This window comes from Phymastichus coffea, unplaced genomic scaffold, assembly GCF_024137745.1.
Source record: "Phymastichus coffea isolate CEN01 unplaced genomic scaffold, Cenicafe_Pcof_1.1 PCOF00055, whole genome shotgun sequence".
NCBI lineage: Eukaryota > Metazoa > Arthropoda > Insecta > Hymenoptera > Eulophidae > Phymastichus > Phymastichus coffea.
In genome coordinates, this window is record NW_026706866.1 from 1,062,129 (window position 1) to 1,088,469 (window position 26,341).

The 26,341-nt window shown below is 37.2% G+C and overlaps 1 protein-coding gene across 11 annotated transcripts; it reads right to left on the reverse strand.

Moving 5' to 3' along the window:
- Positions 1-61: 61 nt before the first annotated feature.
- On the reverse strand, positions 62-26,205 carry LOC131666023 (uncharacterized). Of its 11 annotated transcripts, XM_058938348.1 has the most exons (22): positions 25,869-26,192; positions 23,306-23,466; positions 22,629-22,838; positions 20,010-20,235; positions 15,506-15,666; positions 15,313-15,444; positions 15,068-15,247; positions 14,694-14,936; positions 11,297-12,703; positions 7,907-8,170; positions 7,412-7,575; positions 6,983-7,130; positions 6,799-6,913; positions 5,523-5,723; positions 2,093-2,137; positions 1,885-2,009; positions 1,676-1,819; positions 1,396-1,600; positions 1,173-1,321; positions 887-1,102; positions 715-816; positions 62-355 (listed from the first exon to the last, which is right to left on the reverse strand). In XM_058938348.1, the coding sequence occupies exons 2-22, from the start codon at positions 23,456-23,458 to the stop codon at positions 272-274; spliced, it is 4,674 nt and encodes a 1,557-aa protein (XP_058794331.1). In that variant the 5' UTR covers positions 23,459-23,466; positions 25,869-26,192; the 3' UTR covers positions 62-271. The 11 variants fall into 11 exon arrangements, 2 of the variants coding, with proteins under 2 accessions (XP_058794331.1, XP_058794332.1); XM_058938349.1 differs by lacking the exon at positions 5,523-5,723 and having other exon boundaries at positions 25,869-26,190; XR_009302065.1 differs by lacking the exons at positions 62-355; positions 715-816; positions 887-1,102; ... (1 more) ...; positions 1,396-1,600; positions 1,676-1,819 and adding an exon at positions 3,260-4,769 and having other exon boundaries at positions 1,924-2,009; positions 5,345-5,723; positions 11,297-11,550; positions 12,502-12,703; positions 25,869-26,205.
- Between the last annotated feature and the right edge of the window lie 136 nt (positions 26,206-26,341).

Consider the following 26,341-nt stretch of genomic DNA (forward strand, 5'->3'; position numbering starts at 1 on the left):
TCGTGTAAATGAAAAGAGTTGGTATTTTTAAAGCACAAGTACGTTGCTTTTAAATGTAAGATAATTTTTTTTATTTTAGAACGACGTTTAATGACATGCGTATTTACAACAAATATTGTTTTTATATAAATATTTTTAGCTATGTGACATTAATTATTTTGTTAGTTTTAGTTCGGTTAATTCTTTTTTCATTAATTAGTATTGACTCTTTTTTTTCTTATAAATGAACAACGCTCCTCGACCATTCACTTTGTTATTTCTTGTTACTTTTCTACTTAGCTAATGATTCTTCTTCGCGTTGAAGTTCTTCAATATCGGTTTTGTTCATATAATAATAGGACGGTTGTCGTGATTTCTGAAACAAATTTATAAATTTTTATTGATAAATTATATCTTTTAAATATTTTATCTAACATTTATTTTGTCAAGTGCAGTACGTGAAAGAAATGAAAATATTTTATACGCTTGACGTAGTTATTTATAAACTTGACTCTTGATCTTGAACTATTGACGCAACGCTATTTTTTGTTCAATACTATATGACCTACATAAGTCATACAAATATAAGTAACTGTCGCGGTTTGTTTTGAGAAAACGAATATGAAATTTATCTTTGAAAAAAAAAATGATAATAGCATTCAAAGTTCCGTTGTATAAATATACTAAAAGTCAGAAGTATTAAAAATATTCTGGATATTAATGATTGGAACCTACCAAGTCTTTTTGTATTCGTTTTGCTCCAGCTTTGACAAGCATGCTACTCATAACTTCGACTGAAGGTACACCCATAGCATAATGCAAAGCAGTTCTTTCCAACTGCGAAGTAATAAAAAAACTAATTCCAGGCAATGAAAATCACGACGATTCAGTAAAAACTGTTACTCACATTATCGCCTATTTGTAAAGTCTCTGGATAGGTTTTGGCAAGGTAATCTACGATATCTTCGTGCTCCATTAATACTGCGACATGCAACGAGCATCGACCATTTGTATTCTTACCCAGCGCAAGTAATTTGGCGCCTTTTCCATTCATTTCCAAAAGTTCTCGTACTTTGGGCAAATTGCCTGCTCGTATTCCTCGATGAATTTCATCTCTCAAGTCCTAAAAAAAATATCCAGTTGTCATTTGTACATGAAAATTTAGATAATTATGAAGAAAGATAATACTTTACCGTATAATTCTCAATAGATTTCAAGAATTCCACGGTTGACGTATTGCCCTCTTCCTCGGCGATTTGCAATATATTTTTATCATCATCTTCGGTATCCAAAATATGATCATATCCCTCCATAAGCAATTCTACAAGTTTATCTGTTTCGCCTTTACAAAAAACAATGTACATGATAATCCAATAGTGGGAAATACCAGCTCATATCGAAACAAATGAGTTATACCGCGTGCCGCCAAATAAACGACAAAGCGATCAATCTCTTGTATATTCCCTCTATTTCCAGATGCTTCGGCAACGTCTCTTCCCGTTCTGTATTTTGAATCTCTCAGTGCAACGTTGATTTGAGTCTCTAAAAGATGCTGATAAAGACCATCTTTTGAATGGGAACGATTTGCCGCGAAGTGAAGCGAACTTTGTCCGTTTTCATCCTGATAATAGTTTCAATATTCTTAGATTAAAACACTCGAAATAATAAAACAAGTGGCGAATATATAAAAGCTTACCCGTTCCGTTTCCGAAAATAACGATTCCGGTGCGTCAAAATCCGGACTTTGTGGATAGCCATCGTCATTTTCGTTATCTTGATTCTCTTCTTCGTTTCCATCGTGTCCGTTTTGCTGTTCGGGTATTATCAATATATTGGAATCCTAAATATGTACACGCACAAATCAATATTCAGAATAGACGATGAAACTCGTCGCATATAATTTACCTTGTTGTCTTTTGGTTTTTCTTGGTTGGCAAAGTTGTACAGATAAGTCGCGAGATACGTAACGGGATCTTTTGGTCTTGTAGTTGCAACTTCGGTTAAACCTTTTATTAATGGATCGCCGAGTGCTGAAACAAAGTTAATCAATATAGCCGTGTCGAAAATACACTGAATTCTTCTATAAATCGATAAAACAATGTCTTGAACTTACAAGACACTAAGTATCGTCCTTCCTCGTCGTGAAAAATTTTCAGATCTGCAACAAGAAATTCGTGAGATAGGGTTTTTCGTTTATAACGTCAGTGGAAAAACATTGTAAAATACCGAAAAATGAGACTGAAATAAATAATGGTGAGTAAGCCATAAAGTGCGACATTCACTAACAAAATACATTGAAAATACATTTTTGGGGGTGTGATGAGAGCCAAATGAAGCAATATAAAATGAAAGGAAAATTACGAAATATGATAATGATAAGCTTTTTTCTTTAATTCTTCATTACAACAATGCAACAAGATGATAAATAAAATATATGCGAAAGAGATATGCAAGTAAATGAAAATGCACACAATATAGAGATATTTATTCATAGGCGTTCAGGTCTTCTTCTTTTTCGTCTTCTGCAAAATAAAAATTAAAAAAGAATAATTTTCCCACAGCGTTACTTAGTCGGCGCATGTAATATTCAAGTGTCGATAAACGAAGCCCACGATAGCTCGATATTCAAGGATGAAGGGGGCAGCTGAAACTCACATTGTATTTACAGGCGTGTTCTGGGATTTTGCTCGGGAGATATGTAGAATCAAAACATTTGTAATAAATTGAATTATCGTATGTATGGATAAATTATAATTGAAGTGAGACCTTGGAATGTTGAATTTGAATTAATCAACAAGGTTTTGCGATCATGCAGTGTACTTACTATTTTTGAAAGTTTTACCTTCCAACAATTCTATATTCTATTATTGTACATAAGAAATCCATGCTGGGACAGTCAATGTAAAGTCGCACTTCAACTATATAGCGAGCAAAGAGAAAAAGAAATACATCAAGTTGGAAAGATATATGTGCTTGCGCCACATTTATATATTGATCAGTGGTGGATTAGCTTCGAGTGCGAGTGACATAGAACGAAGACGTCGATAGTTTGTCGCCACTTTGTTTCGTTGCCACATCGAATATATACCTAGGAAAAATCAATGCTGCACACATGTACTCCGATGCCTTTAACCTCTTGTTTTTTCAACGGCCGTATTATCGCTGATTAATTTTTCATAGGCAAAAGAAAAGTCTTTCCTGGGTTCACAATACGAGGGCGTCAAAGTATCGAGTCGGGAGAAAGAAATGAGGAAAAGCTAAAATCATCGGATCTACTAACCCAAAAAAGCAATTGGTCGAGAGAGAGAGAGAAAGAGAGAGAGAGAGAGACGTATCCGTCAACCGCCACACGACAAGCTCACACATCTTTCCAAATTGATGATGACCCTAACGTTGATCGAACTTTCGATTAGCTTGCATATTTTTAATTAGCCAAATAAACGTATCACAGATCGTGTTTTTATTTTTTTGGTCGAGGCGATTCTCCATTTACAGGCAGCTTTAGCAAACTGATAATTGCTTAATGATGATTTACTTAAGCGCTAAGTTAAATACAAAAATCTTAAGAGCTAACAATCTATGAGGCGGGTTTTTGTTTTGCAAGATAAAAGAGAATGACAAGTGAGTATACAAGCGTTGTAACAGTCAGTCTTCTCGGTAAATAAGTATGCAGCTACTACTAGGGCCTAACGCTTCTCGAGCCGGAAAGTCGTCTTCTCTTGAAGATGTTGGCAATAACAGAAGCAATTTTGTACGAGCTATTCAGCGCCAATTCTTTCTCCAAAGTGAGTACATTGAGTACGGCTCTGTCGAAGTCCTGGTAAGTCTGCAGCTCGCTGATGGACAAACTCTGCTGATTGCCCAGCCTCACGGTGTCTCTCCTCAAGGTCGGATGAATCCTCAAACCTCTTACGACGCACAGGTGCTTCAAGTCGTCCGGTTTCTTCGAAAGCCCGGCGAGCTTGACGATGATGTCGAATCTGAGAGTATTGCCAAGAGCGCACGGTCTCGAGGTCAGAAAACCCAGCTTGGGATCGCGCCTAAAGTCGAAGCTACGATCGAAAACTGCAAGCACCCTTGCCAAGCGCACGTAAGCTTTGCCGATGTAGCCGGGCTTCGACTCGCTACTACAGCAGATCAGGCGCACGTGGTCTTGCACGTTCACCCAGATGGCAAGATCCCCAGAAGACGTCACGTAAACTCCACGACCGTAAGGCCAATGCTTGCCGTGCAACCGGCGCTCGTCGCTGTTTTCAGTCTCGCTGATCGGCAGCAACAGGCCCGAACCCGCCAGTTGAGCTCGCACCTCGTTGAACGGGTCCATTATTTCGCTGAGGGTATAATAGGTGCCAGCTTCGTCTTCGCTTGAACCCTCAGCCAGCAAATTGGTGAGTTCCGGACCGATGAGTATACCCGTGATGATTCTTTCGGTCTCCTCCAGCTCGTTAATGCGCATAGTCAGTGGCAATTGGTGATCGACGAAGTTGCGAGTGCATTCGATCACACCGGCCATGATGTACTTGCCGCTCGGGTCGAGATCGCGACTTTCCAAGTAGGTGATGTTCTCGCGGGACACTTTGTCGCTGTGGGTACTGGCACTTGTGTTTCCAATGTAGTCGTCGTCGTAGAAGAACGATGGGCCTGGCTGATCTGGTAATTCACCGGTCGCTGTCACGCAGTGAAGATCTCGAATCAATGGGTCTAAGAGCTCGGCAAAAACTACGTAGCTTTCGAAGTCTGGCACCACTACGTTGCCCGTGAAGTCTTCGTCGTACGAGGATACCGATAATCTACGTGGATATTTGGATTGGGAAGGTTTTCGTTGTTAGTATTGTTATTGGTTCATTGCAGTTGGGGACAATTTTCGGTTATTCGAATTTTAATCTCAGACTCTACAGTTGATAGCTAAGCTCTCTAAAAAATATAATACGGTTGATTTTACGAGGAAAACCTCTGACCGCGATTGTTTTCTGTTTTTGGACTTGCTAATTACGAAAAATATTATACATTGTCACGCTACGTATGGAAAATATGTAGAAAAAAAATTTCATACTTTCAACTGTCTACGTTATATGTAAAGACAATTTTTTCGCGAAAAAAAGACAACACGTAGAAGCAAATTGTCCATGTTAGTCTTTTAAAAATAAACAATATCAATACAGGTGATACATATTCGTACAATTCGCGCCTCAAAGAGTTAATCTTACGAGTCGTGTCTATAAAGAGCTTAATTTTCGCAGAAAGCACGTCCAAAAGCATCCTACGAGCGCAATAAGTAAAAAGTAAATAAATAAATGAATAAAAATAAAAAAGAAATATTGGGTCATAAAGAAAGCGTTGGGAATTGATGGGGAGAATCTCGAACCTCCGCTCGCGCACTAAGTTAAGATTGCCCTCCTCGAGGCTGCTGTTGCTGGCGTATGCGTTGCTGTACTTTTTCAAAGCGGGCCAAATGACGTCAAATAGATTGTGATCCATGCAGGTCACGCGGTGCTTGATTTTCTCGAAGACCTGGCGCCGCAAGCAGCGGCCCAGCAAAGTACCGGCGTTATTGGAGGCGCCGCTGTTGGTGCTGCCGGCCGCCGCACTCGGCATCGAGCTCCGCCTGCCACCAGCTGCCACCCCGGCAGCGCCGCCGTTGCCGCCGATTCCCGAAGTCAGCAGCCTGAAGCAGCGTTCCAGCGTCGCCAAAGTCTCCGGCTCCGTGACGTCGCGACGCGCCGACGCCGTGTCCCCGTTCGCCACTGAGGTGATCGTTTTGCGAGCGATCGTTTTATGATTCGTGATTTTCCGTTTCGTTTTATGTTCGATTATGGCGGTGTGGTCGTGGCGATCATGGTGGTTGCGAGAGCATGAGTTGGAATCATGAGAACAATTATAGACACATCCTTCAAATATAGGCTTAATACAATAGGAACTGGCAATTATGAGCATTCACAATTACATTATGTCAAGACTTTGTACGTAACGTGTTTGCAATTCGATGTTGTGTGTTTTATAACATTCTACGACGCAGTAGTGAATCAAATTAGATTAAAAACAATTGACCCGCTACACACTTTCAAATGAACGTTCAATTCTTGATTCACTCTGGTCTTGGAATAATAATCGTAAAGTCGAAAAATGAAAGCCGTGATGTTGGCTGACACATGAAAAGAGTGACATCGATTTTATATGAATTTTGAATGTAACACGTCCAATTGATTTACGTTAATTACCTCTGCTAATTTGTATCGTGAAGAGAAAAAATTATTTTTTGAAATGCCATACTTTTTTTCTACACGCATATCTATACGAGAATTCTAAGTATTTAACAAAATGTGTTTTTTAAACGATATCTATGCTTCTCGACAAGCTTCATACTGAAATAAACATATTCAATATCAACATCTTGATCAATCAAGTTCTCTGGTACGCAACTACTTATTTCACATTATTCTACTTACTAAATCTACAAAAGCCGTGCGAAAGTATTAAATACCATATCGCGTGTAGATTTCTTTTCGCGAAAAAGTATTGAATACAATTTCTCGAATAATTTCTTCTCGACTTAATGTAATTGAAACAATTGTAATTAAAATCATTAGTTTGATTGTGATAAACACGTTTAAAAAGAATACGCAATATAATATTGCTGTTCCACTTCTCTTACTCATTACAGCATTTGTCAAGAAACAAAACTGAATAATGAAATACAAGTAATGTAAACTAGTAGTTGATCGAAATCGTACGTAGTTGAAGAAAAATAAATTACGTTCGATAATTTGAAACAATAGTGTTGTCCGCATGCAAAGTAAGGCGCACGGGCGTGAAGAATACCTTTATCGACAAGCATCTCGTCGGCGAGAGATTCCGGGGCGCCGAAATCGCGCAAAAGCTGCTTGTGTGACAAGTCGTCCTGATTGTGCTTGTAGTATTCCGCTTTCTGGCCGAACTGCCACGATTCAACTCGTCAATTAATTAAAAAGCTCACGGTGACGAGCCCGAAAGTAGCTGAACTCACGTTATCCTGCACGAGTGGATTGGCTCCGAGATGCAGTAGTAGATTATAATAGTGCCCATTGTCGGCGAGCGTGGCTGCGTAGTGCAGGGGAGTGCGTCCGTCCAAGTCGAGCGCGTGGGTCGTCTCGGGAAATCTGCCGGCCAAGTACCTGCGAATTCCCATTTCTCACGACTCAAATCTTCTTGTCAATATTCTACGCAATGATCACGGTATCGAACGTGTCGCGCGTGTATCGCGAAACGCGAACAATTAAGAAGCGTTGACTAAAAAGAAGACGTTTCGCCGGTTTTCAAGAGGCAATTTTTATATTTATATCGAGTGAAGAAATTGCATTATTGTTACTAATTTCAAGAAGTATATCCATGTCAGAAATGTTCGTGCGTTTCCGAAATGAAGAAGCATCGACGATAAAGAAGGAAGCATAAATACCTGACGATCGTTGTATGGCCGAAGATCACAGCAACGTGAAGCGGCGTGGCACCATGCGGCGACGACTGGTCCTTAGCCATGGCAAACTTACGCCGATCCAACGAGATCTGCAATTCCTTGAGGTTACCATCCTTGGCCGCTCGGTGCACGGCGCGTATCTTTGACTGTCGGGAAAGAAAACGGCCTGTAGACGACTGAGTAGGCTAGCCGGCGACAAAGCCTCAGTGAGAATACCGACGATGTACAACTGGTTGATATCCATGAGCAGCTGCTCGACCAGCGAACTAGCCAGCATTCTCTCGCGAAGCCCGACTCGGAAAAAGGAAAAGGAAAAACGTAGGGTAGAGGTGCGACGAGGTCTGCGCGCCTTTTGACAAGTTTGACAGGCAAGGTTCGCAAGTTCGTCGCCGAGTAGAGCTGGACGTCGCGTCAACAATCCATATATCGAGCGCAATCGAAGGCAGCTCGAGTGTAATGAAGACGGCTACGACTTACCATGTAAGTGGGCACGTTGTCGATGAACGCCTGCAATTCGGGGTTGCTCGAGTGTCGATTAACGAGCCGGTGGCCCTCGCCGCTCAGCACGAGCGCCGCCAGCTGCTCCATCGTGCCGTTCTCCGCGAGCTCGGCTGCTTCCTCGTCGTCGGCTGCAGCCTGCTCCTCGTTCCCATCCTCTTCCTCCTCCTCCTCCTCCTTGCCCTCTTCTCCCTCGGCTGGCGCTTCCTCCTCTTGCTGCACGTCTGGCGCCTCTTCGTCAGCCTACAAAACAACCAACAACAGCCTGTCTCGTGTCCTCTCCGTTGTGGCCTCTCCGATCGTCATCTCTCTCGTCCGCCACGCACGCGTGGTTCTGTGCAGGACGACGGGGCGCGCGAGAGGAGCGCGAGCACGTCGGCTGGCCAGCGGTCGCGCGACGAGTAACGCGGCGGGAAAAAGGGACGCAAGCGCGATCTCGCGCGGCTCGCTTTATGCGCCAGCCTCGATGCGGGCGACTCGCGTGTATATCGATCTTTTTCTCTCTCTCTCTCTCTCTCGCTCCGTTTTTCCATTTCAACGTGAACGCGCGTAGCGCAGAGAAAGGGGTGACGACGAGAGACCGAAAGCCAGCTTAATGTGGTCGCGACAGGTGTGCGTGACACGCCGATCGATCGCTATCTCTCTATACCTTCCTCCGAGGTACGTGGAAGCGCGCCCTTATTTCGCTTTTTTATCTGCCTCACAAGCGCGCGTGCACACGCGCGCACAAGTGTGCGCCTCGTGTCTCTCTGTGTTTGCTTGTGGTAATGAGCTTTGTGCAGTCGCCGATGCCCGACGTTTTACGCCATATGAAAGTGCACATCAATGTTTCACATTTTCCCTTTCTAGACGGTAATCGGTACACGAGTGCGTACGCGCGCGCGTGTGAGCGATCGAGTCTTTCTTTAGCGAATTGCCGGATATCACTTTGTTACATTCGGATCGTCATTGGAGGCTTTCTCTTTTCGCCGGTTAGCTTCATTAACAACTTATCGATTGCGTCTTTCGTAATTCACGAGCAGCTTAACGAGCTACGAATCGAAATCGTTCGAATAAATAAAATAACACGGAGTGGAATACTCGAAGCCGATCGAATATCATTTAAAATTCAAAAAGTTGTTAGTCTTTCGCTTCGAATGTTTGCCTTTGGCAATACCTTGGGCAAAGATTACCCAGCGTATCGCGAGTTTCTATAGCTTCGTATGCAGTCAATTTCACTACCACGATCGACCGACGGCCAGCTTCACTATCGATTTTCGGGTTTTCCTTGTACTGCAATCACTTTGACGGGAATAATTAACGAAAACGCGATGGTCTTTGATGTTCAACGATTTAACAGATATACTGCAGGTGCACTTGACGCTTCGCGCGTCCGGATATTTGCCCCCTTTTATTGGTCTCTTCCGCAGATGAAACATATATACGTTTGGATTGTAAATAATATGAAATTACTTTGCGTAAAAACTGTCGAAGACTATAATATTTTCTTATTTCACATAGTATAGATGAATATCTAGAAAATAAAAAAATTAGATATTTATATATAAAGTAATACATGATTGTACATTGGTGAGGGTGAAACAGCGAAGGTATTTCGAAATTATCAGTCGTCAACAAAACCGTTGAATATAATCAAACATTTTTATTGAATTTACTGTGTTTTATAATATATTAATTATGTGTATTATACAAACATCAATATATTTATACTAGATCGTGTTATATTCATCTATGATAGCCAAAGCGTGCGTTTCTCATCGTAAAACGACTGTAATAGATCATGTTATTCTAAAGTTTTCATTGAGTAAAAAGTAATTTCAATTTATTTATCGTAACTTTGGTGCAACATCCAATAGATTTTGAAACATATAAAGTGTAGAGAACGAATTAACGATATAACGTTGACAAATATGCTTTTCAAGAAATACTACATGGTAAATTTTTGTTCGTGCTAAATATTGCACTTGCAGACAAGCATACGTAGCAATTTCAATAGTGTAACACATTGATTATATCGACAATAAATATACTATCGACATCGACACAGCAACAGTCAACTCTAACATATTTATTTTTAATGCTCATTTAAAATAGACGTAGCTAAAAAAGCGATAAAAAATAATCGATTGCTTACCATTGTTAAATATAAACCTGTAATGTTTTACAACGTGTATGTTTCGAAGAGGATTATTTGATAGTCATTGTGTACGATTGATAGAGACTTTTCCGATTGATTGACAATAACAGAGCCGTAAATGAAGATTGCCGATAAAACATCGCATGAACAGCAGACACACACGTACAAGTACGAGTCACGAACTTTGCCTACTTTTCACGGAACACACGACTCTATGGAAATTCTGCTATGCGTGGAGTACACGCTTTTCAATTCTTGTAATTTCAGCTCACAATGGTACCACTGGCGTGAAATTTATTTATTGATTTGTTATTTCAGAGCTTGAACATTCTAATACGTGTGCAATCATGCTGGTATGAAGTGATTTAGCTTTCTACATGAGCAGAAACTGAACATTAACCATTTATTCCCGGGGCTATTGAAATTATTTTTCATTCGTGAATGCGTCGTAAAGTTTATATTATCGATCCTTATGCCAATGAGCAGATATTATACATAGTTTTAAATAACTTAAGCTAGATTGAATACTGCATGATAGCCCGGTATCTGTTGATGATTAATTAATTATACAGATAAGAATGGTTTTTACTCAATAAATTACGTGAAAAAAATCAACAAAAACAATTTATTTTTCCACTTCAATATTTTTGCATGGGAAATCCTGAAATTAATCATACACGAGCATATCAGATTTGTTTAGTATATTATCAAGAGTTTACTTAGGGTAATTAAAAATCGAAAAAACACTTCTGAATCGTAGGTGCGTATACCCGAGTATCGAAGCCATTGATTAAACCATTACGGTTACAATTTGTTACATTACTATTTTGCCAATTTTTTAATTACTCTTGCCCATTATATGAACGTTTAAGACCCAATTGTAATCGAAATAATTATCTCTAATTACTGTATCGACAGTTGTTTATGACTTATGAATTACCAGAGTCACGGTGTTAACGAGTACAAATTAGTCGGAGTATTATTTTATTTGCGGATCGGAGTGCGATGCGTGTCGACTACTCATGTAGAAAGCCTCTAGTTGAATATAAGGTTCAAATGACATTTCATCAAGATTATATGACGGAAGGTGCTTGAATTAAAAGTTGTAAACTAGCAAAATCGATGAGGGTTAACAGGCTTATTTGTACGAATGAGTGACGTGTTTTATATAGCGGCCTCTCTCACAGAAAAGATGTACAACAATTGCATTACACGTTCTGTTTATCGCTAACCTGCTCTTCATCGTTTGGCGTGCGGACGACGCCAGAGTCAGCTGTGCTCGGTTCAACCTTGTCGTCGCCTTCGTCGCTCTCCTCGACTTCGGCCGCGGGGTCGGCCGCTTCGCTCTCTTCTACCGGCACCTCTGCTTCGCTAGTTTCTTTGTCAGCTTCCTCGACTGGCGGAGCTTCCTCTTCCTCGTGCTCTTGGTTTTCTTTCTGATTTTCCTGTGCTTCGCCCGAGTCCTCTGCTTCGGCATCATCGCCACCTTGAACCCCAGCTTCGACTTCAACTTTTGCTCCTGCTCCTGCTCCTACTTCTACTTCTACTTCATCTTCAGCTTTGGTCTTGACCTCGGCCACTTTGAGCGTGGGCTCGGGATATGCGGGCGCGCTTTCGGGGAACTCAAGCGTCGGTTCTGCCTTAGTGAACGCGGGCTTTGAAGTGGGCTTTGATTTAGCGGACGCGCGCTTGGAAGTGGGCTCTATTTCAGTGGAATCTATTTTATACATTTCAAGAGTGGACTCGAACTCATTGGGCGCATAATTGTGAATCTCGAGTATCATGTTAGCAGACGCGGCCTTCGAAGTGGCTTCCGATTCGACGGACTCGATCTCAGAGAGCTCGGATGTGGGATCCACATTAGCAGAGGCGGGTTTTGACGTGGCCGCCGATTCCATAGACTCGATCTCGGAAGGCTGGGACGTAGGCTTTTTAGTTAGTTCAGGCGTGGGCTCCATTTGAACAAATTCGTTTTCGTCTATTTTGGACATGGGCTTCATTTTGCCAGAAGTGGACTTTGAGGTGACTCCCGTCTTAACGTGCGTGGGCTTCGAAGAGAACTCCGTTTCAGTAGACGAGGGCTTCGAATTGGACTCTGCTTTAAAAAATTCGGACTTAAAATTGGACGTGAGCTCCGTTTTAGTAGATGCGGACTTGGGATTGGGCTCTGTTTTAATAGACACTGACTTAGAAGTGGATTCTGTTCTAACGGACGCGGATTTGGAATTGAGTTTCGTCTTAGCCGACGCGGTTTTAGCAATACATTCCGATTTAACAGACGTGGGTTTCGAAGACGACACTGCTTCGGTTAACTCGAACTGGGTTACTTCGGACGTGGGCTCGGCGAACTCGGGCACGGATTTAGTGGAATAGGTAGTCACGGCGCGTTCGGCCTTGACCTCAGCCACTTCGTTGTTATTGTTGTCATGGAGCTCACCCTCTTCGGCAACGGCAACAACCTCTTCTTCATTTTCTGCAGGATTATCGTTTTCATCGGCATCACCTTCGTCGACTTGTGCATCGCATTCATCGGCTTGTTCATCGCCTTCGTCGGCTTGTGCATCACCTTCCTCCGCTTCAGGCTCCTCTTCGTTGCCATTCATTTCGTCTTCCGCGTTTTCAATCTGTTTTGTGAGGGGCTTTTTAATGGTGCATGTGGGTTAATTGCAAGTTCATTGTTTATATCGCTTTCAGTTCTACTCCGTCGGGTAGGGAGTCAAATAAGATGCAATGTCGAAATTATCATTTTTGCAAAACGTTATGCATTATTTCCACAATTCATGAAAAACTGTGTACCCATGACTAAGAAACCTTAAACGCTAAACTCGAAAGTGAAGTACTCGTGGTATCACGCCTGGACAACTTAGTGTTATAGAGTTTCAAATCCATTTGGAGTTAATTCCAAATTCCAAACACCATATATCCTATAACTCTGTAATATCATACCAGCCAATTTTAGCTTTAAACAGTAATAAGCCGATGACAGGTTAACTCAAACTTATTACGCAGAGCACTTGAAATTCGAAGTTAGCAGTCAAGTCAAGTTGTCTGGGTATAAATTTTTTTCGAAAAATATCTTATATTATTTGTACATAATATGAATTTCGAGAACAGTATAGTTACGTTAAATTCTTCAAAAAACTGTATTCGACGGAGCATCTTTTTACTTTAACGATAATGTAACAGAATTTATTACCCGCCCGACGACTTGCAATGTACAAAAATTTTTCGTCTTTTGTCAAATATTGCAGCAATATATGACAAATTTACTCACTATAATTTTTTCTTCCCATTGAAAAGATATATTTAACGTAACTTTTGAAAATTTATATAATCGACTTTTTAAATATTCTAATGTTGCTTTTATATATAATTTCATTTTGTTGGAATTCCGCCAACTAATATCGTTTTTATATTCTTTCACAATGTTGAATATGTAGCAATCATTATTTTATTGTGTACAATTTAACCAAGTGATTTCTCTCTCTAAGAGTTACATATTTAAAATATTTAGTATGTAAACTACTTTGATATAATTAAATTTTCAACTGTTATAAAAAAATGTAAAGTAACGTATAATTAATTTTGTTGAAATGAAGGAGAAGCAGATAAAATTTAAGAAATATTATTTCACCTCAAGTATTAACTACAAAAACTAAGCTTTATAATAATTAAACTCAAGTCTAAACATTTTACTAGCAAATTTAGGTCAACAAAAATAGGAACAAGCTAAATCTTACTTGTTAAATAAAATTAAATACGACAGCTGTCGCGATATATAATTCAAGCTACAAGAATAATTCTTCAATGGTTAGAGTGTATGTGATACCTTAAAGATAATAAAATTTTTATATCTATAAATAGTATTTCATTAAGATTGACCTCAAATAAGACGAAAAATTTTTACATATGCGATATAACACGTTGAGTGCAAACAATGGCTATATATGTGTAAATATAATTATATTTAAGCACTGAAGCTTTGTGAGTACAATATAAAGATGCATAATATATATTATATTGTGTACTGTTATAAAAAGAGAACACTGCTAAACGAAATGAAGATGTCCAAATGACAAATGAGTATTTTACAAGAAAAATTATAGATAAAGCTAATGAAAATTATATACATTTAGCCTTTGCCAATGAACCAACAAAAGTCTCATGCTTTCTTAGAATTCAAATTTTCATTTAATTTGTATAAGCGCGACTGATAAAAATTTACACTTTCAAGCGATGAAATGCTTGATTAAAAAAAAACAATCTGCATTGCATTTTCTCGTGCATAGTATGATTATATGTAGAAAAGAGCATCTAAAAAGGTTTTATTTACAATGGTAGCACGGATGATCGAGATGTTTAAGAATAAAATTGCTGTATTAAAAGAAATTAATCGATATAAAACTCGTCTAAATCGTTCAAGCTAACTTTAATTATTCAGAACGCTTTCTTATTAAAAATAACGACGTAAATTTGACAGCTCCCTCGAGCATTGTCAACGCATCGCAGTATAATGAAGTTAAAGAAAATACGAGACTTTTTACGACACTCGAAAACTTGCAGTTCGCGACTGCGAGTAGTACACTTTGGAGGTACGTCTCAGTTGTCATCGTTATCGTCGTTTAATACCTCTGGTGTGGTGATTTCCTCGGTAAGCTTTGCCGACTCGGCGCTGCCGAATGCACTGTCGTCGTCCGCGTTGTTGCCCGTACGCTTGATGCGCGGCAACGGCTGGTCCGAGTCTATGATACGCCAGTCCCAGTGTCGCGGATAGTTTGTGCCCGATACTCGCGGTGCATCAGGCACTGTCACTAAGCTTGACAAGTCAATGTCCATCGGGCGATTCTTGTAAAATGCCGCTACTTTACCTCGCTGTCAATCATTTGAATAAAATGTTCAGCAATATGTAGCTCCAACAAAAAGACTCATAAACCGTAAAATACGAGTAGCAGAGGTAAACAATTCAACTTCTACGTTCTGTAAATTATTTCCAAATTTCTTACGTTATCCAGTTTGCTTTCATCGGAGCCATACTCCACAAGCAGATCGAACATAACTCCACCGTCTCTGCAAACTGCAGCATAGTGCAAAGGAATTCTACCATCACCATCCTGTGCACTTACTATTGCCGGATATTTGTCTAAAATTTCTTTGGCCAGTTCAACGTATCCCAAGCCAGCAGCCTTGAATCAGTTGTTATTAACTCCAATTGCTCAGCGAGAAATGACAATATTACATTGTTGATTACCTTATGTAAAACGTTAAGGCCATTGCAATCTTTGCTCGATAAAATAATAGGGGATACTGGATCTTCCACTTTTTTCCGAAAAGTGTCTATGTCGTTTTTGATCGTTGCTGCGTGAATGTCTTTTATTGTTCCCTGTAAAACATCACGAACGTTCAGTTACGACTCGCGTGAAATATATACAAATAAAACTCACCATAATAAAAGGCACAGCTTCAAGAAAGCGCCTAACTCGGACATTGTTGCTCGTTTCACAGCGTAACTTTGCCCCGTGTCCTTCCCACAGCACTTGTTGTAGTTTTCCAATGTCTCGATTGTGGATCCATATTCGTATGTTCGAAGGTTTAAAGTCGAGACCTACAAACGTTAGATTAAAGTTTTATGTACGTAGAACTTTAGCCTTAGCATAGAATATTTAAATTTATAATATGTTGAGATACTTTTTATTTCAATAATACCACTTGTGCTTTAGCAATCAAACGCAGCAATCAATAAACTTTAATTAGATTGAAAGTTAGTCATCATAGACTTTATGTTCAAAATAGCGTACAACAACGTTCATTGAACGTTCGTCGTGATCAAATTTATAAATGATAGTTGTTAAACTCGTCTTATGCGTACGAAATGCTTCTTATCTTTTATAAATTACGGTATATTATGATAGAAATAAAATTGCGAATTTCAAAGAAATAGATCTTTCAAGTAAAAGTGCATACATAGAAGTGTATTACTGAAAGAGTTAAATTGTGTCGATGAAACGTAAACTAATTCACTAATACAATAAATTTATAAACGTTTATAAGCTACTTTAATTCAGTTTATATTCTGTACAATCAGCACTCTGTGCTTATGAAGAATATTTTCATTTTAAATAATGAGGATGATATAACATTTTTGATTTTTTCTATCATTACTACTTGTGGTAACATTTATATTTTCCATTTCAATTAACTCATTGTTTTATGTATAAATTAGAACTAAATTTCTTGCTGAAAAATAGCTGAAAAAGTATTAAAGTACTCTTGTCAATATAGCTGATTATGAATACATACACTTGTACCTCGATAATTTTTCTTTACATTTGTGAACCATGTAGAATACACTATAATGCTTTAATTTCAATATAGTAAAATTTTTATCACATTGATCACGCATTTTTTAGAAAAAATCTAATAATAAGGTAATTATTTTTTCTTTTTCCAATAACAAAATCGCAAATAAAATGACTAATTAAAAAAAAACTTTCACCCATCGTCCAAAGACTACTTAATGAGCACAAAACGTTATGAAACAATTTTTTATTTACTTATTATTGAGTGATAAATTAGTTAGCATAATTGACGATAAACCTTCATTAAAACGATAAAATATAGAAATCATTTTCAATGATCACTAAAATCACTAAAGAAATTCTATAGTGATCTTCCAATATTCATGATATATATTTTTTTAAATTATGCTTGAAAATATTACGTTATAATGAATGTATCTTTTTATATGAAAAAAAAACCTGATATATCTTTCACTAAATGAAGGTCAGATTGTTATCCAACCGATTGTTACAACGAGGATAATTGAACAACAGCTTGTAGTTGTCATTGAGTGTCACTCATTTAAAATTTGCAATAAAATTTAAAAATCACAGAGCTCGCGAATAACCAGCTGAAACACAGAGGAGCAGCTAATATAAAAACAAGGGAGAACTGCATTGAACTTGCACTGGAAATGGGAATCATTACCGAGAGCAGCAACAGCAGCAGCTCGATCGGAGCTGGCACTGAGTTTGCCCATGTTCGCAGCACTATCCGCGGATAAACTGAGCTTTAGCGTGCGAGGGCGTAGAAGGTGAAGTGTCTGTCAAGCAACACAAAACGATCTCGCCCCCTTCCCCTCCGTCGCAAGGTTTATATACGAAAATTCATGTTATCGCGCATACGCGAGAGAATCGGACTATGAAGGCAGTTTGAGCGGGCGTTTGTTGCAAATCTGCCGCATCGCGCGCGAGTCAAGCTTCGTGATGCGCAACAAGGGAGAAATAGCTCTATCGACTTATCAATTATTCAAGCGCGCGAACACACAGTGTGCGGAGTTGCGAGCTCTCGATCTGCACGTGCGCACCTCGTGAAGAGGAGGCTATAAGATTTTACGTCGAAGAGAGCCAAGACGTAGAGCAAGGTCTACTATGCACCAAGCGCGGCCTCTCAACTTCAAGGAGCTACTTCGTTTCTTATGGACAGCTTCTTCCTATATAGATTTTTCATCCGTTCCAGTTTTTTTTCCAGCCATTACTTTTTATGGTAATTTATATGAACCATTTGTGTATTCAAAACGTATCCATCAGTTATGATTGACAAGGCTTTTGAAATTGATTACATTTGAAATGAGATGTACTTCAGTAATAAAATGCTGAAATTACTTTTTGACTGTTAGCTAGGTCCATTTTTAAAGTTCTGCTTAACAAGATTGATACATGCAGTATCAATTATATTTAAAGAAAAACGTATTAATTTTTAACGCAATGAATGCGGTTTCGTGTTTACAAAATAAAATGTACAGATATATTACGTTATAAATGACTTGTTCTTTATTGAAGCAACATCGCGTACTAATAAACACTAAGAGCATGCTGACAATTATAGAAATAAATTTTGATTTCCACGTAAAAAAAAGTTAAGAATATTTGCTATCGAATTTTCTGTCGAAAGTTTAAACGTTTAATCTTTTCGAATAAAATAATAACTATTTTATGTTTTCTATTCAATTAATAAATCATTATGTTACATAAATTAATTAAATAAATGTGTGTAGAATCGGTATCTGTATGAAACGAACCCGGTTAATTATTATTACTATAGCTAGCACAATTTACTTGTAGAAATAAATAGTTTAATTAGGTCTATAAATAACCATTGTTCAAATTGCAAAATTATATTTTGTTCTTTATATGTAGCTATTTGTAAACCTACCAAAATTTAAATATGAGAAATACGTCATTTAAGTATAATTTGCACTGAGTCAGTCTGAAAATAATAGTCTGGTTTTATGCTCTGCTGTATAATAATTTTTTATATACGTAAAACAGCAAGGGATAGTACGTTACACTTTCTTGAAGCCAATGTACATTTTCGACGTAATAGATAATTAATTATTGGCTCAATAAATTACTCAAGAATCATTTAATTCATTGCTATTAAGTGTAATAGATTGGGTAAAGTGTCCAAATTAATTTCTTTTATTTTAGATAGTAAAACATTGCAAACGTTTGTCCTAATTCTCTTGAATTTTTATACATATAATTGGAAAATTGAGTTCATTAATCAATAAAGAGATCATTAATCAGTACTTGATAGCTTTATAAAAAAGTGTTGAAGTCAAATTTTTTGTATGTATGTTACTATGCTTATTAACAGTCAAGCTAACCAGCCAATGTTAAACACTAAACTTTGAATATTTTTTATCATATTACAAAAATTGTAGTAATAAATGAATTATTATAAAACTTGACATACGCTTTAATATACGGTGCTATCAATTTGAAATATTTGAATTTAAGTAACCACTCAGTGGAAGTGAATGTAATGGAAACATATTATATCAAAATTCGAATATTAGTTTAAGGAGACTTGAAAGTCTCGAAAGAAAATATTTCGTTCGTTTTGAGATTGAGATTCAGAAATTTAATAGTATTCAATAATAAGATATCATGAAAGTAGTGATTTTAGGGATCGTACGACTGTGATTTATTGTAAACTAAAGCTGATCCAATGAAAATAAAAATTCCATAATAATCTTTATTGAAATGTCATTTACAACAGCGTAAAAAGCTCAAAACTAAAACCTAATAATTCAGAAAACAAAGTCGTAAAAAAGTTTTCGATTATCTAGTTAAAAAAAACCGCATGGTTACTCAGACGAGCCGTAGAAGTGAAACAAGCTTTAAAAATTAAAACGCCGACGTGAGATCGATCAGCAAGAAAAAAGCTAGCGATGCAATATTACATATGGCTCTAAGTCCGTGGAATTTACAATGTCAATCGTTCTAGAGCCTGACGTGTAATATATACTTGCCAAGGACGAAAAAACCAAGTGAATTTCGAATACGGTAATAGATTTTACTAGAACTTTTATGTCGATATTATGTGATTTAAAGAATGTATTATTAACATAGTAGTCGCATTATTTTCGAATTGCTAAACTTGTTTTGTAATGTTCTAATCACTATTAATTTAATTACGCAAACACCTGATATTCCAGTTCTACAATTCTGCTTGTTTAATGAAATATTTTTCATTATTTTTTTTCTTCAAAACGTACTATAGTAGTCACGAAATTTTACTATAGTATTTTCAGATCCTACCATGTAATTAACAGTTTCATGTACATCATAACTAAAATTAAAAATCAACTGTCAAAGTATTCGTAAACATGTGAATCTATTAAAAATTTCTTAAAACGATAAAAAATATCTATGTAAAATCAATATTCTCATACTAGTAGTCTACTTCGTTGTCGTGAAACATCAGTATGATTTTCAAACAATTCGTTATGATGTCATTTAAAAAATTCGTAATAAACCTACTTATAAACTAAAAAAGGATCCGGTAACCCCGACAAAATCACGACCCTATCTAATCGTCTGAACTATCGTGCAAAAATATAAAGCGAGTGAGCAAAGTATCGATTGTCATTTGTATACTAACTATTGGCTTGTGGATTGTCATGTTTGGTGTGTCGGCGTCTGCCACGGTGTCCAAGCATCTTTTCGGGATCAGGTAATTCGATTTCAGCACCGCGTTGCAAATAATAAGCAGCTGGATTGCCTTTCTTGTCGCAGACGCTCGCGTCACAGCCCGCCTCGATGAGGATATCCCAAACAGCTTCCGGATCTCTGCAAGCTGCGCAGTAGTGCAGCGCTGTTCGACCCTCCTGTAAATTTCATTTAATCTTATTTTTATAACTAGCTGTTGATGACAATATATGACTATTCAAAGCTTTAATTCAATTATTCATAGTTTACTCGGGTGAATTCGGTATGCCTCGTACGAGTAAATAATTGAATATCCGGTGAATGGTATAAGCTATAAAGGTTGGTGCGACTTATTCATAACAACTTCACAAAGAAAATTCACTCGTATTTTCATCTGAAAATTTTGTCCTCTTATTAAATCGATAAATTATTAAATCGATTACTTTAACAGTATTGTTATTTTTTGTCTTAATTTAAAAAATTATTAATATGACTTGTAATTTTTAAATGGTTTCACAATAAATATTTCTTTCATTTAGTTTTCGTTGAGTAATTTCTTCTCGCATTTATGAATAGTAAAAGTAAATTGTAGTAAGTTTGTTACATACGATTCTTTCATTACTTTCGAAAGGAGTAAGTTAGAAATAGAATTAAAATATGCAAAACCAATAGATCTACTGATATCAAGAAAAAGTTACCAAGATCCGAAACCCTGATAACCAACTACATGTTGGAAACAACTTATTGATTTTAAATATTTTATTTAGATTTTATAAACACAAAATAGGATGGTCTTGAGCCACAGATATACTCTATCAGCTCCATTATACTACAATACAATCCGTCAATATCACAACAATCACAATTCACCCACGCAACATCATAATACAACTTTGCTAACTACACTAATAAAACAATTAAAAGAAATAAGCTCCAAAGTGTGTACCACGGACTTGGCGATCGTAAGCCCAATCGACAACTGTATACTCCGCTAGCCTTCTCGGCTCGCTAGCTCGCAATAACGCAAAAGAAAATAGAAGCGGCGCGTGTGAATATTTATGCTGTGTGCGTGTAGCCGGGAAGGTGTCTAAATGCGTTCGCGTATACACGTGTATAGATCACTTCAACGACGATCGACCGGGCGGGCGATGTCCATTGGAAATACCCGCCCACTTTCAACCCTGAAGATACTTGTTTTTTTCTCGATACAGACTGCACAATTTGCGCGTACAAGTGGCATCCGCACTTAGCCCTCTGGTGCCTTGGTATATGTTGCGATTATTTCGTCCATTGCTACGAAGGACAAGTCGCAAGTGTATTACGAATCTGCGTTGGGTCTGCCGTATGACGCTTACGCATATAGAGTTGCAATTCGTATATATTTATAAACAAGCTCACTCTCTGTCAACGACTGTACGAAAAGTTTTGGGAAAGTGAACGGTAATGTGCGCAACTCGCTCGTTCGTCGAACGAACACATTCGGTATAGGGACCGTGATAAAAAACGAACGAGCGCGACGGCAAAACTAACATCTCGCGCGAGGGTAAACGGAGTGAGTGATGTATAGCATGTCGACGATGAAGAGCATGCAGGAAGGAAGGAAGGAAGGAAGGAAGGAAGGAAGGAAGCTTTCGAAAAAGATATAACACTTGTACGTGCACGGCTCACGCGAAATGTATAAGGGAAGAAAACAGGTGGTTCTTATAGGTCACGCGAGCTTTATAAAAGAAACGCTCAAGCTTTCGTATGCGACACCTCGCGCGCGTGGGGGTCCTCGAAAAGGAAATCCGTCGCGTGAGCGAGACATTTCCGACCGAATCTTCGTGTAGCTACGTGATGTACGTATGTGTACTTTGTTATATACATACACATGCAAATATTGATTCTCTTCCGATCGTCGTTGATATATGTACATTTCCGACTTCCACGAAAATTCTTTTTTCGATGATAAACTTACGGAAGTGCTTGTGCGTTGGCTTTGACCTTCGAGAATAAAAAAAAAGCATTGTTTGCAAGCTCGCTTCTGACATAAGCTAATCGCGTGCGCGTGTACTTTCGCTTGATGGGAATTCTAATCGAACGGTTTTTGATGGAAGTTTTGAAATCTGACTAACGTAACTTGAAAGTCTATTTTTTAACTTAATTGATTTTTCTAACTTTCATAATGTTTTAGTTGTGGAAAATGCGACGCATTTACGCATTTATTGTCTAGCGATATAATAACAATAGATCTGAGAATGAATATATCGACAAAATCCTAGTGTACGAGTATGAATTAAACGTCAGCTAGATTATTTTTAGTTTCTTTTGTATTGCACCATCTCACTTTTACGTTAATATAAACGTAATCGTAAACTAATAATTTATAATATGACTCGATGAAGCCAGTTTTTCTCATTTTAACACTCAAATTAATTTTTTATGATTTATTTTTTAGCGAGATTTTTGGAACTATCATGGTTTACAAATAGATTTTCGTCCAAACATTTATAAATCTTAAATTTGGATATTTTCATGTAGAATGGTTTCATTTATCCGTTATAACATTACGCTTATACCAGTAATTGTTTACCTTGTCCTTTTGTTCAACAGTTGTGGGGTAATTGTCAACAATCCACTCCACGACATTTTGGTGATCGTAGTAAACAGCCTTATGAATTAATGGAGTACCAGCTGAATCTTTGGCAACAACTAGCTTCTTCTTTGGTTCCCCGTCTACAATTCGTTGTACTTCTGCCAGTGAACCTCGAATTACGGCATCATGGATTTGTGAGATTTTCGTCTGCAAATGTTATAATCAATGAGTAAAAGCCAACAATATCATCATTGAATTTGATGTTATGACTATAACGATGATTTGTTTATTATTGAAAGTTGAAAGTATATTACAGTTGAATTTATTTTTCCCTAGCGAATCATAAAAAATTATTTCGGTGGTTAATTAATAAATAAATTAAACTCAAATCAATACTCATTCACCATGTACTGATTGCAATTTAACTACTCTTGCGGTGGTCAATATCAAATAATATAAAGCTATATTGCTTGACGAACTATCTGTTTTCCAAAACTTATATTAAAAATGAGTTATTTATTCATATAGTTATTAGTATTTCAAACATTTTAATGTAAGAATTTAGTGTATAAAAATTATTTCATAAAGTTATTATAACGTGAAATAATTATTTGTTTAAATAAGTGTACATCAATTCAAAACTGTCGTAATAAGGAACATTTTGAAATACATACCAAGTAATTCGGCAACCCCTTGAGGAATACTCTAGTTCTGAGGTCGGGAGATTGTTCGCCCAGCAGTCGCGCTCCTCTACCTTCGAGGACGACATTTTCTAATTTATCGAGTTCTCCGCGACTTAACCAATGCTTTAGATTCGAAGTAGTCATCAGCGAACCTAAACATTGCGTGAAAATGAGTACAATTAATGAACATCGATGTATATATGTAAAAAATTGGAAATTAAGAACATCGATGTATATATGTAGAAAATTGGAAAGACCGGAGAAGCATTAATTTTTAAGAATTTGACGGAGGGTAATGTTTCCAACAGTTAATGTTGTGCCGACAAGACGGTTTCATAATGAGATAGTAGATAATCGAGTTCCGGACTCAATGTCAAGATAATCTAATGCAACGTTAGCACAATTCAATTGAAAACGGGTTATGTTGGCAATCATCATTTACATCGTTAGTCTTTACCTTAAATGTAAATACGAACGCGAACACATCTAAACAAGAGCAAGAAAAAACGTGGCGTTATCGACCATCAGTAATAAGCCGATGAATAAGTAACTACGGCCTAAGGACATTCGTGTGTGTATATACTTTTAACAGAGTTTAGCTACCTAAGTGTCAACAATAAACTCGCTAATGCTGCTCGCGATTGCTCTGGAAATTTCTTCATTTTTCTTGTTTCAATGAATAATCAAAAGTATTTAATTTGTCATTTACCCATTACTTTTTTAAATGTTGATACTTTTCTTATAATTACTGCCTCAAATAAAATGACGTTAAAATAGATTTCCTTGACAAAAGATATGCTTTAATTATATATAGTTTAAAATATGATGCGACGTACGATTACATGTGATTTTATTATTAAACGATACCAATTTTGAAACACTCATCAATAGACGAAAGATGCTACTTTTGTTTATAATATAACTGATAGTTAAACATGTTTTGACGTTTCTCAATGTTTCCAGAAAAAAATTTCTAGTAAGGACGAAATTTTACAAATAACGTAAGATTGCAGATATCTGTAGTCTGTAATGATTGTCATTTTTTGTAAAACAATGTTTGAACAACATGAAATGGTGTCTTGAAGTATCGTTGACAGGATTTCAATGTAATCAATACTTACTTCTGAGGCTTGGCTTATTTCAAATTGTATCTTAAAAAAGCAACGAGTAGTATTGTATATTTTTAAAGGCAATAAATTCAAATTAAAAAAAACAGAAAGAAGCATTTAAGCAGTTTTACCCTCGAAACATTGAAATTATTAGGCTACTGTTTTCAATTTATTAGTAAAACTTATTTACTAAAAAACTACTCTACACTTGCTATAAATTTGAAGTTTAACAAAAATAATCTTATCAAATACATACTCGGCAGAGAAATGAATATAATTTTTGCCGAGATTTCTGCAAATAAATGTTTAGACATTCAACGACTAATGACCGGAAAAAATAAATCTTAGAATATATTTTTTTAATTAATCGAATTTTGAACAACAGTCGCAACTTTTCTACATCGCATGTAAGTAAATGGTATTCGAAGATAATTAATTTTTCAGTCACTCATGGTACCTGTTACAGCCGATCGATTCCCGTACAAGCTGATAGATGTTCCATTTCAAGACAAGCTTTTTCCTGACGACAATCTTTTTTATATAATACTTTATTGTTACATTTTTCGATTTTTATTCAAAATGAAATACAGTAAGTGTTACATTGAACCTTACGACTAACTGAATAATTGCCCAATATTCGAAATTAGTAAGCTCTCGATTTCGCGTGTTCTCATATGTATTTTGTTCGTGTTAAACTTATCAATAAATTGACTAGAAACGCTGTTTCAACGTATATACCAAAGTTAAGTAGTTCATTTCTTTGTATCATACAGAGATATACCTATACACGGTTCTAGAGTTTCAAAGATTTAGCGTATACTTTTCTCGGTAAAATGTATTCACGTTACATTCTATTGCCTACCATTCAATTGTCCCTCGCACTGAATTTTAAATAATTTTACGACAATTTATAACGTTGGTGTTTATCCTACACTATTTTGGAGCAAAATATTGATTGTTTTTTCGAGGCTCGTCAATCGATATTATTACTTGATGAAATACACTCGACGCTTTTGTGGATTTGAGCAAAACGAACGTTTGATCTCAATATTTGTTCCCTGCAATCATTACTAGGGCACGTGAAATGCAAGTCATGTGATTCTATATAATTAAATGTTATTTCTGTTTGCAAAAGGCAAAAATAACAGACGAATTCGAGTGAAGTAATTTCAATTGAACGCGAAGCTATAGGTTGTTGAATATTTTTTTCTCTTATTTCGAAAAATTCGATAAGTTAAGTTTAACCATTTGTAACATTCAATATTTTCAAAAACAAAAACCAAATTTTATTCAATTATCGATGTTTCGTCGTCACGAGAGACATCATAAACAATTAATTTTATTTTTAGAGTACACAATACTTATCATTCATCGACCGGAAAAAAAGTAATTAGAAAAAGCTTACGTTAAATCAATAATTAAGAAATAAAATTGCTGATACGCACCTTATTTGATCGTGGATGAACGAACCAAGGCATTTAACGTTAGAAGATGACATCCGCCTGAACTCTCAATTTTTCTAGCTCACTCCGGTCTAAAACGGCCTTGATCAATCGAAGTCTTAATCGTAGTTTATAATAATTCCTTGGTAAAAACTGCACTGACAGTATAAAAAAAAATAGGAAAAACAACAGGCACCTAAAGTTTCTCTGTCGGTATGTGTGTGTCACGTGGAAAAGTCGTGGCTCGAATGAGTGTAGTGCTTGTGCGCCGTCGTCGCCACTACTGCAAACTATCCATCCTACACCCCCGTGTGTGTACTGTCTTTAAGTCCGGCCCACATTTGCTACCTTTTCTCACGTATGCGTACTGTATCTAATTATCCCTGCCAACGCGTCGTGTTCTTTTCAGCGCTTGCAACAAAATGTAGGTATATGCGACAGATGAAATCGTCCAAACTAGGTTTTTCATTGTCAAC